General features: G+C 38.8%; 1 protein-coding gene across 1 annotated transcript in view; it reads left to right on the top strand.

The window, feature by feature from the left end:
• Positions 1-16225, top strand: part of usp43a (ubiquitin specific peptidase 43a) — a 106617-nt gene that overhangs the window by 67471 nt on the left and 22921 nt on the right. Inside the window, exons 7-11 of the mRNA XM_018665004.2 lie at positions 1969-2137; positions 5345-5456; positions 9968-10071; positions 13647-13724; positions 14022-14151. Coding sequence (XP_018520520.1) covers positions 1969-2137; positions 5345-5456; positions 9968-10071; positions 13647-13724; positions 14022-14151 — 593 coding nt within the window. The remainder of the gene's footprint in view (positions 1-1968; positions 2138-5344; positions 5457-9967; positions 10072-13646; positions 13725-14021; positions 14152-16225) is intronic.

Raw genomic sequence — 16225 nt, 5'->3', positions numbered from 1 at the left:
ATTATCTGCCTAACCAAAGTGTTGCCTAAATCAAATCACAAACAGGACTCAGGATGCGAACACTGGTCTCTAGCGTCAAAGTCTTGTGTTATGTTAATGCTACCACCCAACCTGATTACCTCAACCACCTCCCTACAACTCCCCTGTGATACAAAAACATCACACATCATTCATTGGGGAAAATGTCTCTATATGAAAAGTGCCTTGAGATGACTGTTGTTGTGATATGGCGCTATATAAATAAAATTGAATTGAATTGAAAATGTTCTTAAATAATTCCAGTTCCAGGCAAAACCAATTCATATGTATAAACTGTAATTTCATGGTTTTCAGTTTTGTGTTATTAAGTAGACAATTCAACATTGTCTTTTACTTTGAACCCCCCCCCCCTCCCCAAGTGAAAAAGTGAGAATTAAAGGTGACAGGGAGGATAGAGGGTGGGGTGATAGGCAGAAAGAGATGGGAGATGAATTGACCATGTAAAGGGCAGGCAATATGCAGAAAATGCCACATCGAGTTGCTGCTGTCTGCGAAGAAAGAAAAACATCCCCATGTGATTTAGTAGCAAACATTAGTCATGTTGAAAGCCTTTTTCAGTGTTCTGAACTGATTTTAACAGTCAGCACTTTTATTCTTTTATTCAGATTACATTTTTTAGCAAAAATGTCTTGTAACTTTTTCCACAGGCCAATTCTTCAAAAATGCTGGCTTTCTCTGCTTTTCTGTCCGTGTGTGTGTGTGTGTGTGTGTGTGTGTGTGTGTGTGTGTGTGTGTGTGTGCGTGCGTGCGTGCGTGTGCATGTGCATGCATATTTGTGTGTATGTATGTGTTAATAATCTGTCTGCTTGCTTTTCTGAAGACATTACATCTAAGCTTTACATCTACTCATGCTCGCTTTCCCGCATCTGTGTTTAGATATCTTTTATGTGTGTGTGTGTGTGTGTGTGTGTGTGTGTGTGTTTGTGATGTTAGAAGGTGGCAGTGATTAATTGCACGGCAGGGATCGAACAAGCATTGTTTAATTAAATCCTCTGATAATGTCAAAGTTTATGTTTCCTGGGAGACAAGAGGTTGGGCCTTCTGTATCCCCTTCAGCTATTATCCACTATTAATCACAGCATGTGCGTGCATTGCGTATGTGTGGTAGCAGATGTGATTCTTTTTACTGCTCCTCAGGGTAAATAAGACTCAAAGGCCAATTCTAGTATAATGGATTTTTTTCTGAATATGTTTTCAAAATAACAGTGTAAACGTGTCACATTAGATTTTGCTCTTTGCATTGCAGTTTCTCATTTTTGACACGCAAAGCTGTTTTGTGATCCCGGTCCATTTCAGTCCTGCTTCCCAGCTTGATAAAATAAGCTTTTAAGATGATAATACTTTTATAGAAGTGCTGGAAAAGGTGCAACAGAACTTTAGCACAAAAAATGAAAACACCCAACTTATGTAAACAGTTTTTCTTCCTTTTGTAAACTCTTCACGTTTTATTCTCTGCCTACACCTTCAACTTTGAGATTCGATACATTCATCTCCCTCGCATTTGTGAGAACAAAGCTAATGAACTTGGCTGAGTAGTAAATAACAGCACTGAGATACCTGGACATGAGTTTTCTTTATGAGAAACTGAGGCATGATTTCATATGAATGAGAAATGAGGAGGCAATGGCCATACGGCATGAAATTTTAAGCTGTGTTACAGAGGTTTAATCTTGTTTGGCTATCTTGATAATTATAAATAATAATGTTTCTAAAGTCATTAATTTTCAACTCCCTGTTTATTTTCCACAGCACAAACTGTAACTCTGAATGACTGTATAACTGATTTTACTTGTGAAAACTTTTCTTCATAAAAACTGTTAACGCCAGGTTGACAGTTTTCCTAATGGTTGCCAGCAGAAAAGCAAACTGTGTAAATGCACCTCAGCAGTTAGGAGGTTGTAAGTCAGCCTTTTTCTCTGCTCTGCTCAGGGTATCACCACAGCCTCCCCTCCTCCCCCTACACCTCCACGGCTGGACCTGATGGTCAGAGGTTACCTTCGTCTGGCACCCTCTCCTCTGAATACCTGAACCAGGGCGGATCCACAAAGGTCCTCCTCCTCATCTGTAACACAGCAGGATCTGGCCAGCAAGCTGTCAGGTAAGCTGCAAGCTGATGATTTTTTTTTTTTTTTTTTTTTTTTAACTGTAGTTGATTTATTCTTTATTGATGGGTTGCATGGGTTCATATATTCAGTTTATGAAGCTGGATTCATCTTGACAATTGGTTTTGTTAAGCACGCTGTAGCAGAGCCAGTTAACTTACAATTCTTATATGAGATTGCATTTGAAGATGTCATCTTAAATTTGTGAGACTGTGTTTTAGAGCTTGTCAAAGTACAGCAGCAGATGCATCTTTCCTACTGCTCCACTGTGTCTACAGTCTTATACAGCCTTATTTATTCTTTTCCCCTTTCATCATCCAGTGCTGTCTCAATGTCAGCATCTAACTTCTGCTTGACTTTGACCTGTATATCTATTGCACAAATTCCCCAGACTAGGCTGGTTTTATTTAGCTTGTGCAGCTGAGGGTCCCACCCAGCTGTAGCTGGGAGCTGACAGCGTAGAAACCTGATACTGAGTCGAACAATGTGTTCAAACTGGAGCACTTATCCTATAAACGTTAGGTTTAATTGGTTGCTGTACAGTTTGTTAGTCTAACAGGGGTGAGCAGCATCATTAAGTTCCTTACCAAGAATGCATCTGATGTACAGCAACGGCACAGTTGGACCAAACAGCGGAAGCAGCTATAAGCCAGCGACAGGTTGGATGGAAACTTTTTGTTTGTTTCTCACAGATGAACTGTGTTGATCAGGGGTAGATGTCCTTCAGGGGATGCAAGGCATTACAAATAAGAGAAGAAATGCTCTGGTCACATCTTCCTCCTCTGTAAGACAATAGCCACAATGGCCAACATCACAGATGTTCCACTCTGTTATAAGATAGCATATTAGGAGCCTAGTAAGAACTGAACAAGGATTAATTGACTTGTGCACCTAATCCAAGTTAATCTATGATTATTTTGCAGCTACTTTAAAGATTATTCAACTACTCTACAAAGGATTGTAGCTAAAGCACGGCAGATGTCTGATAGCCCAGTTGATCTTCCATTGATTCACAGAAGAGAGAAATGTTTTGTGGAGTGAGTGAGGCAAAGTGAAATACTTTATATCGATGAAATTTCAAATTACCACAAGCATGTCTTTGAACAAGGGTTTTGGTGCATTTACACGAGAATTATATTTCAAAGACGACCCTTAATGATGTAAAAGTGTCTTTCAGTGGATGTGTTTAAGTGCCATAAATTTAAAGTACTCTGTAAATGTGCATATCTTGTGCATTTTTAGTACTATTTAGCCAGTAGCTTACTTTGACTGAATGATCTGAAGCATGGTTTAAGCACATTTCACCTTGGTGTTCACTGCCTGTACAGGGTCGGTCAGTTCCTTCCATTTTTTTAGAGCCACATTCACAATGCAAATATAATGTTCTTCATCCCAGCAGTGCTCTGTCAGGTTGTACCAAGGACTGCAGTTAATTGCCGTAGACTAAAATCACTGTAATAACCCATTATGAGACACCACAGTCTTTGTAATACAGAGCTTTATTCTAATTGAGGTATTCATTTGACCAAGGGTAGACTGTGTCCATGGGAGTGCCTGGTTAGGATTGTAATAGTATTCAAACACTAATCCTCTGATGCTAATGGGTTTATTGTGTACAAAGACTAACATTCCCAACACCATTAGTAGTGCTTCTAAATGATAAGGACGGCTCTAATTTCCCTACAGGGATCACTAAATTCTAACCTGTTATTGACTCAAAGAAGGATGGTTTAGTGTTTCTCTTCAGTCATCATGTGCCTTTTGGGGCTTGAAGTCATAGCTCTTAACAGGACAGGAGTGAAGCTCAGCTGCTGAGTACTCAGTGCTCATGCTCATACACTTGGTATTGATGGGACCAGGTAACAGACATTCCTATGAAAGGCCCGATAATGTCAGGATTTGACATTTGAGGACTCATCTGTCCAGGTGCCATAGGACTCATGTTCCATAGTAGGAAACATCTGAATGTCTCCAAGTAGGCACCTGTACACAAAATTAAACTTCCTCTCAGTTTTCAGAGTATTGCAGTGTCTGGCACAAGCAACCTAGCCCACTATGAGTATGTGGACACCTTGAAAGTATACCTGTATGTGATTGTTGAACATCTCATTCAAATACCATGCTTCAACATGCTACTGCAGCAGCTTCCAATTTTCTGGGACAGCCCTCCAAAAGGTTTGGAGGGAATGCTTCAGGAGCCACAGGAGCCACAGGAGCATTCGTTCATTTGATGGGGTTGAGATCAAGGTTTTGTGCCGGCAAATTAACCCTTGTTTTGTGCACAAGAGCCATTGTAATGTTGAACCAGGAAAGGGTTTCCTCCAAAGCGGTTGCCAGAGAGTTGGTTCATTGTTTGCTGAAGCATTAGGATTTGCCATGACTGAAACTCATCAGTCTGGTCTAATCAAACTATTTTAAGTATTAAACTGAGAGACAGCCTCCAAAATGACCATAAAATTGAACCAGCACCTCTCTAGGATTTATTGCAGGGATATTAATCTATATTAGTTTTAGCTAGGTGTATCTAATAACCTTGCAATTCAGTGTATGTTTGTTTCGTAAGTGTGTGTATATACATATGTTTCTCTCACACTCACTCACTCACCCACTCATAAATTATAAAAACCTTGGAATTTTAATCTTCAACTGTTTGTGTCTAAATACTCTGTGAGAGATGCTGATATACTTGACTTGTCTGTCTAGACAAATGCACTTGCCTCTCCCATTAACCTCCTTCACAATAGCCTCTAATATAACCACCGCTATGCAGTCAGGAGGAGTGAGCCTTGAGATAACCTGGAGACAGAGAACCCATTATGAGGCACTGATGATATACAGATTGGTTTCTCAGCTTTATTAGGCCCCTGACCTCTCGTACAGTAATGTCACTTCTAGCTGTCAGTACAGGACACAAAGCACTGACAGCAAAGCCTTGACGCACTTGACACCTGACGGCTTGACGATGCGATGATGACACAAGAAGCTGCAAGAACGTTTGCTGTCGCGTTCTCATATTTCAAGAAGCTCGACATCGATAAAGAATTACTGGATTTTCACACTACAAAACCAAAATACTGCCTGGCTTTTCTCCTTTGATTCTTTTAAAAGTAACATAGCATCATATTGGATATTCTTTTTCATTGATGAGACTCAGCTGGGATATATGCAAAATGGAAAATATCTCCTCTTGTCTTCTCTGTCAGGTTTGGACCTCCATTTCTTATGCGTGAGGACAGGAGCATCTCCTGGGACCAGCTGCAGCAGAGCATCCTCAGCAAGGTCTATTATCTGATGCTGAATGGATCTCAGGCTCAGGTAATACCGGCACCTTCATTAACCAACAGCATGTCACCCACTCTATCCTGTGTCCTGAACCCTTCAGTTCAGGGGTCCCTGGACCATCTTGACTCCAGGGTGCCAAATTAAAATAGCCGTGAGGAGAAGGAGTTTTCGTTGGAAGTTTGATCAGTTTTCATTAATGTTGGGTTTTGTGTTTGAATTAATTAGTTTTCATTGTCTGTTTTCAGTTGTCTGAGTCACACTGGAAGCTATTTTAAAATTAAAGACAAACCACATAACAATGGATTTAAAGTAGGCAGTCTGTCAGATGCTTGTTTATCACAAGTTTGATGATGAATTTTTGATTAGAGTTCATTGCTCTACTGAGGCTATAAAATAGATTTCCTGTTTAGCATGCCCAGTGAATATTTGTTAGATTCTCTGTTGATTAAGTTTGAGTGTCTGTAGATGGCACTTAACTCTTTGTATGCTGGGCTATAGTGACTTTTGGCTTCTCATTATTGAATACCTATGGTTCTTTTTAATCCAAACTAGCTACATTTGCTGCTTCAGTTAACTTAAATACACCAACTCCTGAACCGTGTACCATATTCTAAAACCAGAAGTGCATTTTCTCTCAAAAGCTTTCTATCACACAAAGGACTAATGTTTTATACAGCTGCAGAGATATTTAATGGTTGCCCTAAGTTCCAAATTCTGTGTTCCCGTAGTTCCTTCTGTGGATAATATACATAGAAATATACACACACACAGTCCTAGTCTTTTGTGGGTAAGCAATAATGGTTTTATGTGCTGAATGTAAATTCAATTATGTCACCGCCCACTTAAACCACACTAACACAAATCCTCATCATTATTGCTGTAGTAGAAAGTCTATATTGTAAAGTGACAATAAGAAGCAGGTTTGAATTATATTGTGTTATTTAAACGTGTAAAATTGCTTCTCAGTGGATACATCACTCCATATTAACATTTACACAATCTATCCTGTGATTCTGAAGTGTTTGTTTTGTGGACAGCCAGTCGTGCATGCTCAAGTCCACCTCTACGTCCTCTTCCACTCTGTATGTGCTGCAGGCTTTGACCATGATTCCTGACAAGCACATCTGTACTTCAGCTTCATCTGTTTCTCCATACTCAGTTCAAGTGATCTGTACATCATAAGCCCTAAACCACTCAGCTCCACTCTCAAATACATTGAGACATACAAAACTACTCACGCACACACACTGTCCCCTACTGCTGGTCTCCGAGTTGCCATGGGCAACGCCATGGTGACAGGCAATATTTGAGGTGGCCTTATCCAGAGCAAGCAGCTCTCCGCTTTATAAGAAAAGAACTAAAGACAAGAAGAAAGAGGAATATCAGCCTGTTTACTGATGACTATCTCAGTTTTTTATTCACCTCCTCGAAGCCTGTTTGGACAGATACAAACTCACTGAACTGTTCTTTGTCCTCCCCTTCCTTTTTGTCTTAATAAAAACAATCATCACGTTCCTGATGGTCATAGATTGTACAGATACTTTCAGCTGAAAGGCCTCCCATATCCCACAGGTGATGGGTGACAGGCTGATGCGTTCATGTCTCACTTTTCTTTTTAAAAGGGAAATTTAAATAAAATACAAGCTTAAGTTTGCTGTTCAAATCAGATAGTAACTTTGCCACTATCACTGTGTAATATAGACTTCAGTATCATTGCATCTATTCTGCATCTGTTTGACAGGCAGCAAGTGTGCGAGTACTTTGCTGCCATTCATTTTATCCTCACTGTGCCTTCATTATAAGATGTTTTGGCGCCACTCTGAGGTTGGTTTAGCAAGATGCAACTTTCAGTTCAGGGTATAAGAAAAAGGAAAACAGTAACTTCAGTTGTTACTGACATGGAAGTCAAAATTCAATTCATTCAATTCAATTTTGAGCTGAACACATAAAAACTCTTTCCCCATAACAATACATAGACTTAGCAGAAATCAGGATTTTTAGAATTTCAAAACCATGCAAGCTCTTAACAAGCTCTTGCAAGCTCTTAACATACAAGTTAAAGTGACTTTTTCCTCATTGGAATATTTTCCTGGTAGCTGTTTTTCAGGTGATCCCAGAAATCTCTGATTTGCTTCTTGTCTCACATATAATTGAGAAATTAATTAATGAAAGAAATCAAATGTATTCGCTTTTTTTTTTTTTTAGTACAATTCTCAACCTTAATCCCTGGAATTGTGGTACCTTATCTGTCCTTACTCAATTTAATATTTTCAGTTTTAAAGGGCATAAATATTCTCTCTGGTCTTTTACTAAATACTATATAAATCTGAGTTCAAGAGGATTTTGTTATTTTTTCTTGATATTGATCAGTTGTGTTTTATATGATTTTCTTCTCAGTAGATGTTAAAATCTCCCATATTCCTTTTATTTAAATGACACTGTTTTAATGCTCTAAACCCTCTCACAGTCAGTTTCAGTCTTACCAATACATACTGATCCCTTACAGTTGATGATCGGTGACTGGTTAATTTACTATTGTTTGCTGAAGTCATGATCCCTTTATGTCAATCGTCCCTTTCTATATTCAACTGGGCTTGTGCTGCTAAGTAGACTTTTTCTTGAGGACAAACTGATGATGTCAAATAAAATGATGCATTTAATGACTTGTGGTTTTGAATGCCTTGCATATTCAGGAGCTCACTGGAAGACCCAAAGATTTAGCTTTATCTCCACAAATCACCCAAATTAAAGAGTGACTGACATTTGGAAGAGATGAAAAAATACTGTCTGTACGACCAATTTACTTTTGCATCATGTGTGAGCCTTTGGCTTTCCTGAGGACTGTTTCAATTAACCTCATCATATTTGACTGAAATATTTTGTCGTGGTGTTGCAGTGTAGTATCACCTGTTACATTTTATCAACATCCAGTGTTGTGAATGCTTAACTCTCAAAAGGTTGATTTTTAAAATGTACCAAACTTATGTGATTACTTATTAGGCCAGAGTGTCTTGTCGGATATCTTCCTCATTATATTTCAGCAGACAGATAAGACAGTCTGAATGTATGCTAGCTCAGGCCCTTAAAACTGAAAAGAAGGACTGTGCCTTTTTCATTTGCTGCTCTAGGCTTCTATTAACAACTAATTTATTTCTCTTTATGCTCGGCTACAGTTCCGATTCTCCAACGGTGGCCCACTCAGAATGAACTCATTAGCAACCTGATTCTGCTCTCTGCTCTCTAATAACTTAGCCCTCTTATCTGCTGAGGCAGAGTTATTATCCATCTTTAAATGCATCTATTCAAATGTGGAGGTGGCAAAAGTAGCTGTAAGATGTGAATGAGAAATTTGTGTGTTTTAAAGTGTTGTGGTGATGTGATGTATAAATCCTGCAGGAGGTGCTAAAAGTTTAATTCTAAATCACTAGTTCACATCTGTACAGTCCATTCAAGGTCCATTCACAAAATATTTGTTTCTTATCTATCTCCATTCTCAAGACATGTCTTGACATTTATTTACCGTTCTTAATCAGAGCCCATAGCTATATTTGTTTACAAGTAACCACAGCAACAATACTGGTACTTTACACTCGTCTCATCTCAGCTTTACAACTTGTAAAACAACACAGCTAATACAAAGTTACAGAAGTTTACAGGATTATAAGTAAAGCAGTAGTAGTGAAGTAGCTGATGATTAAAGTGTACTTACTCAATACATTAGCCAAAATACTGAATAATTCAAAACTTTAAATTTACTTTTCTTAGTAATGTTATCCAAAAAGTAATGCACTCTGTGTGCCACCAGTGTATAAAAAAACGGACTTGGTTGAGGGACCGCTCTGTCGACACTGAACACTAAATTCTCTGCCAAAGCTAGAATAATTTTGGGTATTTCTATATTTGTGTTTTTCTTGTGCTTTTCTCAGTGCTTTTTTCCTAACATTAGCTTTGACTGTTGCAGACTGTCTCTGAATATTTAATATAACTAAGAAAAATGTATTTTTAGGGGCTTTAAGTTTTTCCCATACAACCAAAATAATAAACTTATACAGTTGGTATTATCTTGCAGTATTTTTTTTTATATCTACATACCTTATGTAATGTCAGATTGTTCTTTCTACGCCCAGTGTCATAATTTTGTTGACACTGTTGCTGGCTGTGTTTTCTGTCTCTCACCGTCATATCTTACTCTTAAACATGTTGCATATTGCAAGTGTTGAATTTCAGAGTGAGTCAGTCTCACAGATAGTGAGTGATGTTCATATAAATAATGTTCATTTTGATGTCCTGAGAGAACCGCTGAAATGATAATGGTATCTGTATATATGTATAAAAGGCTTTAAGGCATATTGTGCCTGACTGCACACTGCTCATCAACTTGCTGCTTGGGCATGCTGATTAAAAATCAGTGCTCCAAACTGCAAGGGTTTGCTTTGTGTTTCACTTTTGTCAGATTATTAAAACTAAATTAATGGTATTGTTGAAGGTGGGGTAGCAGCTCATTAAGGACAAATCTGTATTAACATATATTCCTCTCCCTGCAGAACGCTGGGGTGCTGTTTAAGATCAGAGTGGTGGGAGGATCTGCAGCCTACAGCTATCTGTCCCCACAGGACAGCAGGCCACTCTACCACTCTGCAGTTGATAGGTATGACACTCACATACAACACAACTGCACAGACACACATACACACATATCTAACCAACATGAAATACTTCACATTCTTTCTTTGTGTGGTCAATAATATAATAATAAGAATAAGAATTTGGATAACATGCACATACTATGATACAGGACACATGTACATGCTGATATGTGCTTGTTGCACATGGCCTTGGTGATGGAATGATAAAAGCACTAAGAAAAATAGAATAATAACATAAAATCTATAACAATAATGCTTACAAAAGTCATGACACAATGCTGAAAGACTGCTAGTGAAAGCACAGTCACATGTAGCAGCAAACACCCAAACAAATAATACACCAAATATGAGCCAGTTAAAGCTGAAATTGAAATGATTGCATGAATTCATATTTGTAACAAAGGCGAGCAGATTTTCTTGTGCATTAGACAAAGAGCTACAGTTCTTTTCAGAAGCCAGTGGACCTCAAGAAGATTACAGGGAAGGGAGTATAATGATATCAGTTTGATGGAGTGAAGATAAGGACTTTTATTTCCTGTGTGATAAAGAGCATCAAGGTGTCTCCATACAGCTCAGGAGTTCAGTATAAATCGCTGCTGTTGTTCTGCTGAGGTGCAGTGAAGGTCAGGCCTTCCACAAAGGTGCAAGGAAATTAGATCGTCATCCAGGTTAGAGTAGACGTTCAATATGTGTGTGAGTGTGCATGTGAGTGAGTCTGTGTCTATTCAAGCATGTCTTTGTGTTCATGCTGATGTGTGAGCGTGTGTTTGCGTCTGCCTCAGCTCATTACTTAAATCGCATTCAAAACTGAACTAAAACTAACATGTCTAGAGTGCCTGTCAATCCTGAAGTATATTTTGTTTATTTATTTAACGTGTAGGCACAAGTAAATGGCTGGAGTTGGTTTGTAATGTCTGTCTACATATAAATGCCAAACAGCACAAGACACAATGATGTAAATGACATTTCCAGAAAACAAGCACCACAGCATTTATTCTGTCCAAATGAGGACATATGAAAGATCTCCTTACAGTTCCACGTAGACATACACTGAATTATTGAGTCAGACACTCTGAGAGGTAACACCAGGTCTCTGAGCACACAGGGATACATCTACATAGTAAATACATCTACATAGAACAGGGAGTTCTATGTAGATATATTAAACAAAATGATCAAAACCTAACATAGTTAATTTCTTAAGAATATGATAGTGGTGAGATGTTATATCCTTTTCCATGTTTGCACACTTCACCCATCAGGTTGCCTTACATCACTCACAGTAAACTTGCCAGCCTTATGCTAAATTTATGTTTTTCACTCTTATTATAGATAAGACACTGTTTAGTGGGAATTCTGTCCTTGGCTCACAGTCTTTACATTGCATTTTACATGATTGTTTTTTGTATCCAGTACTTTTTCAGCTTGTTAAAGGGTCTTTTACTTCAAATCACACAAACCGATTGTCCCATGCATGCATAGCTTTCACCAGCCATTCCAGCAGTTTTGATTTTATTCACCAAGGTTTTCAGATGGTTACCCTCTCATCTGCGAGCCCCTGAATGCATTAGATGTCAGCGTTGTTTTGTTTGTGGATGTCAAAGCTTCAAAAATGTCCCAGCTATAAAGAATAATCAGTCCTTCTCACTGTGAAGAGTTTTCATTGACAGCAAATGCAATTGTTCCCTAGTTTGTAGCACAAAAAAATATGTTTCACAATGCCTGAAGATTTGTGACTGAATATCCAGACACTTGATCATCACCTCCATTCACCATGAATCGTCCTTATATTTTTTCCATTTCCTTCAAAAACTTCATTTTTAATATCAAAGAATATTTTTGTTTTGTAATTTACTGCTCTGGCCAGCTTTCATTGTACAGTCTCTCCGTTACTAAATAATTACTGTTTGTCTACATATTGTTGCAATGTCTGGAGTGTGTCACTTGAATAATTATAGACCTTTAATGTGTTTAATTGGCCAGCTGTTATGTGTTGGCAGGAGTCCGGCCAATCAAAGCTCCTTCTGCTGCTCTATGAGTTGGATTTCATTAAATTTCTAGGTGGCACACAGAGAGCTGTCTTTTAATTAAAGTGATCGAATGGAGCTGTTAAAGCAGGAAATTTTCATTTAGAGATGGAGTATGATTGGCAGACAAATTTGTAAATTTTGGAGCTCAGTTTTAAAATTCAATAATGGATTCTTTTTAAAACTTTAAACCGCTAATCATTGTATGAACCAAAGTATAAGTGTATAAGTGACCAGGCTTTATAGTCTATATCTCCAACTGCCTGACTGCTGCAGTGTCACTTTATTTATTGTAACGCAGGAAACAAAGAGCAAATACACATATTCTTTCACAACTAATACACACACACACACACACACACACACACACAAACACAAACACAGTCTTGGTTTTTCAGGTTCACATAGCCAAGTAGCCTTGCAACAATTTCATGAATTCTTACGTAGGCAAGAGTTTTTTAGAATGGATGAATTCCTATTCTTGGAGAGATCAGAGGAGAATAACAGAGTTCTTTATGCATCCTGAATTTTGTATTGAGTGTGACACCACTTCACATTCATGCCAAGGCAATTATTATTATAGTACTCACATAAAATCCAAGTACAACAACAAATGGGGAGACAGACAGAGAGAGAGAGAGGAGAATTTGGAGATAGAGTAGGTAGAAAATTAGAATACATCAGGATTGAGTGTCTCTTCCTTATCATAATCAGTTTTGTTAAAAAATAATGAGGTCTTTAACTTCCTTGAATTATTAACATGTTATGTAAGCCTGACATCTAGTGGTAACGCTCAGTTCATACACGTCTGTGCATTTAACATATTCACAGTGCACAAAGAACAATAAGGACACAATGTGTCTACTACTGTGAAGACAAAACGAATCAATACTTGTCCATGCTGGAAGTCTCCAGAGCGTCTCCATCCAGAATACACATGCTTTGCAAAAAATCAAAGGGAATTGAATTTTGACACGACTCCAAAACTTCTGCCACTACTGATCTGTCATGTTCTCAGATTAAAAAGCAAAAAACAAAAACTCTCTGCCTTTAGCATTCAACAACTGTTAAATCTACCTTGGCTGTCTATCAGTGCTGTTTGTCTGTTGAATACTGATGCAGTTTTTATCTTGCCTCCCGACATCAAAGCAGTTGAAAGTAAGGTCTGCAATACAAAGACGATACCTCACTACACCATGACTCAACATCACCCATTTGCATATTAACACATAATGTGAAGCCAGGTCTCACCTGTGCCTGATGTCACTGTGCAGTCCTGCTGTTGCCAGTCTCTTGAGGATATCTGCGTCTGTGTTTATCATTGTGAAATAAAATGAAATAAAACTAAAAAGCACAAAAACTCAAAGAAAGTCACAAAAGCAGGTCCATTATTTGTTGCAGGACAGCAATGCAGATTTCAGCCTCCCTCAGTGTTTTCTGGTTCCAGGTTTTTGGAGATGTGCAACACAATAACACTGAACTAATGATGACAAGATGTGTTTGTAGATTTAGAATGTTATCTTACTGTTTTCCTCCTGTTGTGTTTGTAGAGCGCTGAAGTTCTGCGGCCCTGGGGGACCTCCCCACGTAAAGCTTGTCATTGAGTGGGACCACAAGACTAAAGAATGGTAGGCATTGTGCACAAACTACAGGAGTAAACACACGCACAGTATATTTACTGCTCTGGATGTCATCCTGAGTATCATTTTATTATTTGCTTGATTATCTGAATGCACACTGCTTGAATGCGTACATGTCAAACACACACTCCCACTTATCCAGTCTGTAAACACAATTCTGCAGCTGAACTGGAATAATGAACCCTGTTGTGTGTGTGTGTGTGTGTGTGTGTGTGTGTGTGTGTGTGTGTGTGTGTGTGTGTGTGTGTGTGTGTGTGTGTGTGTGTGTACGTATGTGTGCTCCAGTTTGTTTGGCAGCATCCAGGAGGAGGTGGTGAAGGATGCAGAGAGTGTGAGGAGCCAGCAGCAGCAACACCTGCAGCAGCATAGCTGTACCTTGGACGAGTGCTTCCAGCTGTATACCAAAGAAGAACAGGTGAGCCTCAAGGCAACTCAACGCTCAAGAAAAGAACAGAAACTCAGTTGAGTTGCATTACACGTAATTTAGACACCAGGTTTTAACAAGGGGAATGTGAAGAATAAAAAACAGAACACATCTCCTAACATATCTTCTACAACTTAAGAGGAGTGCACTGCTAAATCAGTGGAGTACTCTTCCAAAATAAAAACAATGATGCTTTTGTTATAATTCTCACATTAAAATTTGATTTGATTGCTCCAATTAGCTGTTCCACCATGATAATGGAATAAACTTTTCACACCCCTGTAGCTGACCTCATCTGCACAATTGTTCCCATGTTGTTTTTTTCCCCCAGTGTGGGATTAGCAAATGGTGGCATCCTAACTTTACAGCTCGTTAGTCATACTTACACCTCCAACTCCCGTGACCTTTCCATCCATATACAATATCATAGTCTTTAAAGTCTTGTGAGTATTTCACAAGCCTTAACTCCCACACACCTGTAGCAGCAGTGAACACTTCTGACAAAAGCAAATGGGTCTCTGCACAGAAATCTCTTTATGTCTCTGCTGTATGGTTCAGTTCAGGTGAAAATGTTTCAAGAGAGTGGTTTACCAAGTTTCTCTTTTCCTGTGTTGTCCAGCCACCTTTGTAATGCTGTATGGTATTTCAGGGGGCATGGGAATTTGGAGCACTCCCAGTGAAAGCACAGAGTTGAGCCAGCTATGGTTAATAACAGTAATACGTGAATATCTGCCAATATGTTAGGTCATTTTATTAAGGTTTACTTAAAGGTATAATCTGCAGAATTTTCTAAAAAAAAAAAAAAAGAATATAGAAATCTCTCCCAATCATCATATATGAACCACTAACCATGTGTTTATCTGCAGAGACCCTGCCCTCTGCCTGTATTTTCTTGTGTTAGAAGTATTTTGTTGGAGGTTTCTGGGCTGTATCGTTTGGGCAGTGTGTGTGTAGCCCACTGCACGCAGGGTGTGAGGGGGTCTACAAAAACGTAGCCACCAGGTCTCATTGCTGTGTCCGTCTCTCCCCTCACTCTCTGTCATAGTCAGAACTGCAGGTCTGTGTCTGTTTGACTGAGGACGAGGCTGAGCTTGGGCTACATTGATTCAAAATCTGGTAGCATGGCACTTTTCCCGCAGAATTGCACAGAGGTGTGGGTGCACAACAGTGAAACAGATTTATATAAAGCATATAGGATTGTTTCTCTACTGAAGAAAAAATATTGACTTATTTGCAAAGGAAAGCCTTGATGCAGGTATTCTGAAAGTCTTCTAGTTTGTGTTTTGTGTCAGCGTACAGTTTATCCAAGTTAATTGACGGGATCCAGACACACATATTACAGAGTAATTACAGTGATTACTCATACCTAAACATAAACAAATTAAAATTCAAAAAAGGACAAACAGCTTTGGGTTGGATGAGAAAAAGGCAGTGTGCGTGCGAGAAAAGGAATCACATTTTACAAATATGACTCACTCGTAAAATGGTGAGTAGCAGGAAATAACAAGATTAATTTTAAGAGACCAAAAAGTACAACATTCTGAGCTTCTGTAGCTATACCACGAGTCCTAAACAAATTGTTTATTCACTCCTAATGAATGTGATGAAGATTTAGAGCCCTATGAACTGCAAAAACATTGCCAATTACTCACCAAAAGGGAGTGCAGTGCAATAAGTAACCACTGCACAGCAGGGAGAGCTCAATTGCCATGCTGCCCCAAATCCCCTGTGAGTTTATCAGCCAAAGTGCAGATGGGCCGCAGGTCAAATCTGATGAGCAACAGCTCACCACTTCATATGTATTCCTTTCACGATACACTATTCTTGGAACAGTTCAATTCTGTTTAATCAAAAGATCTCAGTTATGACTGAAGATGTGAATGTTAATGACCTGCTGATAAATTCCTTTGAAGTTTTTACACTCCAAGTCGGCGACAGCCCTGGCTAGAGGCCATGTGTTCAGGTTGTCACCACATATGTTCCATCATCGTGAGCGTTATATCTCAGAAAGGCTTTGAGGGAATTTCTTCAAATTTAGCACAAACATCCACTTGGACTCAAGGAT

This window comes from Lates calcarifer, linkage group LG5 (assembly GCF_001640805.2).
Source record: "Lates calcarifer isolate ASB-BC8 linkage group LG5, TLL_Latcal_v3, whole genome shotgun sequence".
NCBI lineage: Eukaryota > Metazoa > Chordata > Actinopteri > Centropomidae > Lates > Lates calcarifer.
The sequence above is the reverse complement of the archived record's forward strand: the minus strand, read 5'-3'. Positions and strand labels throughout refer to the sequence as shown.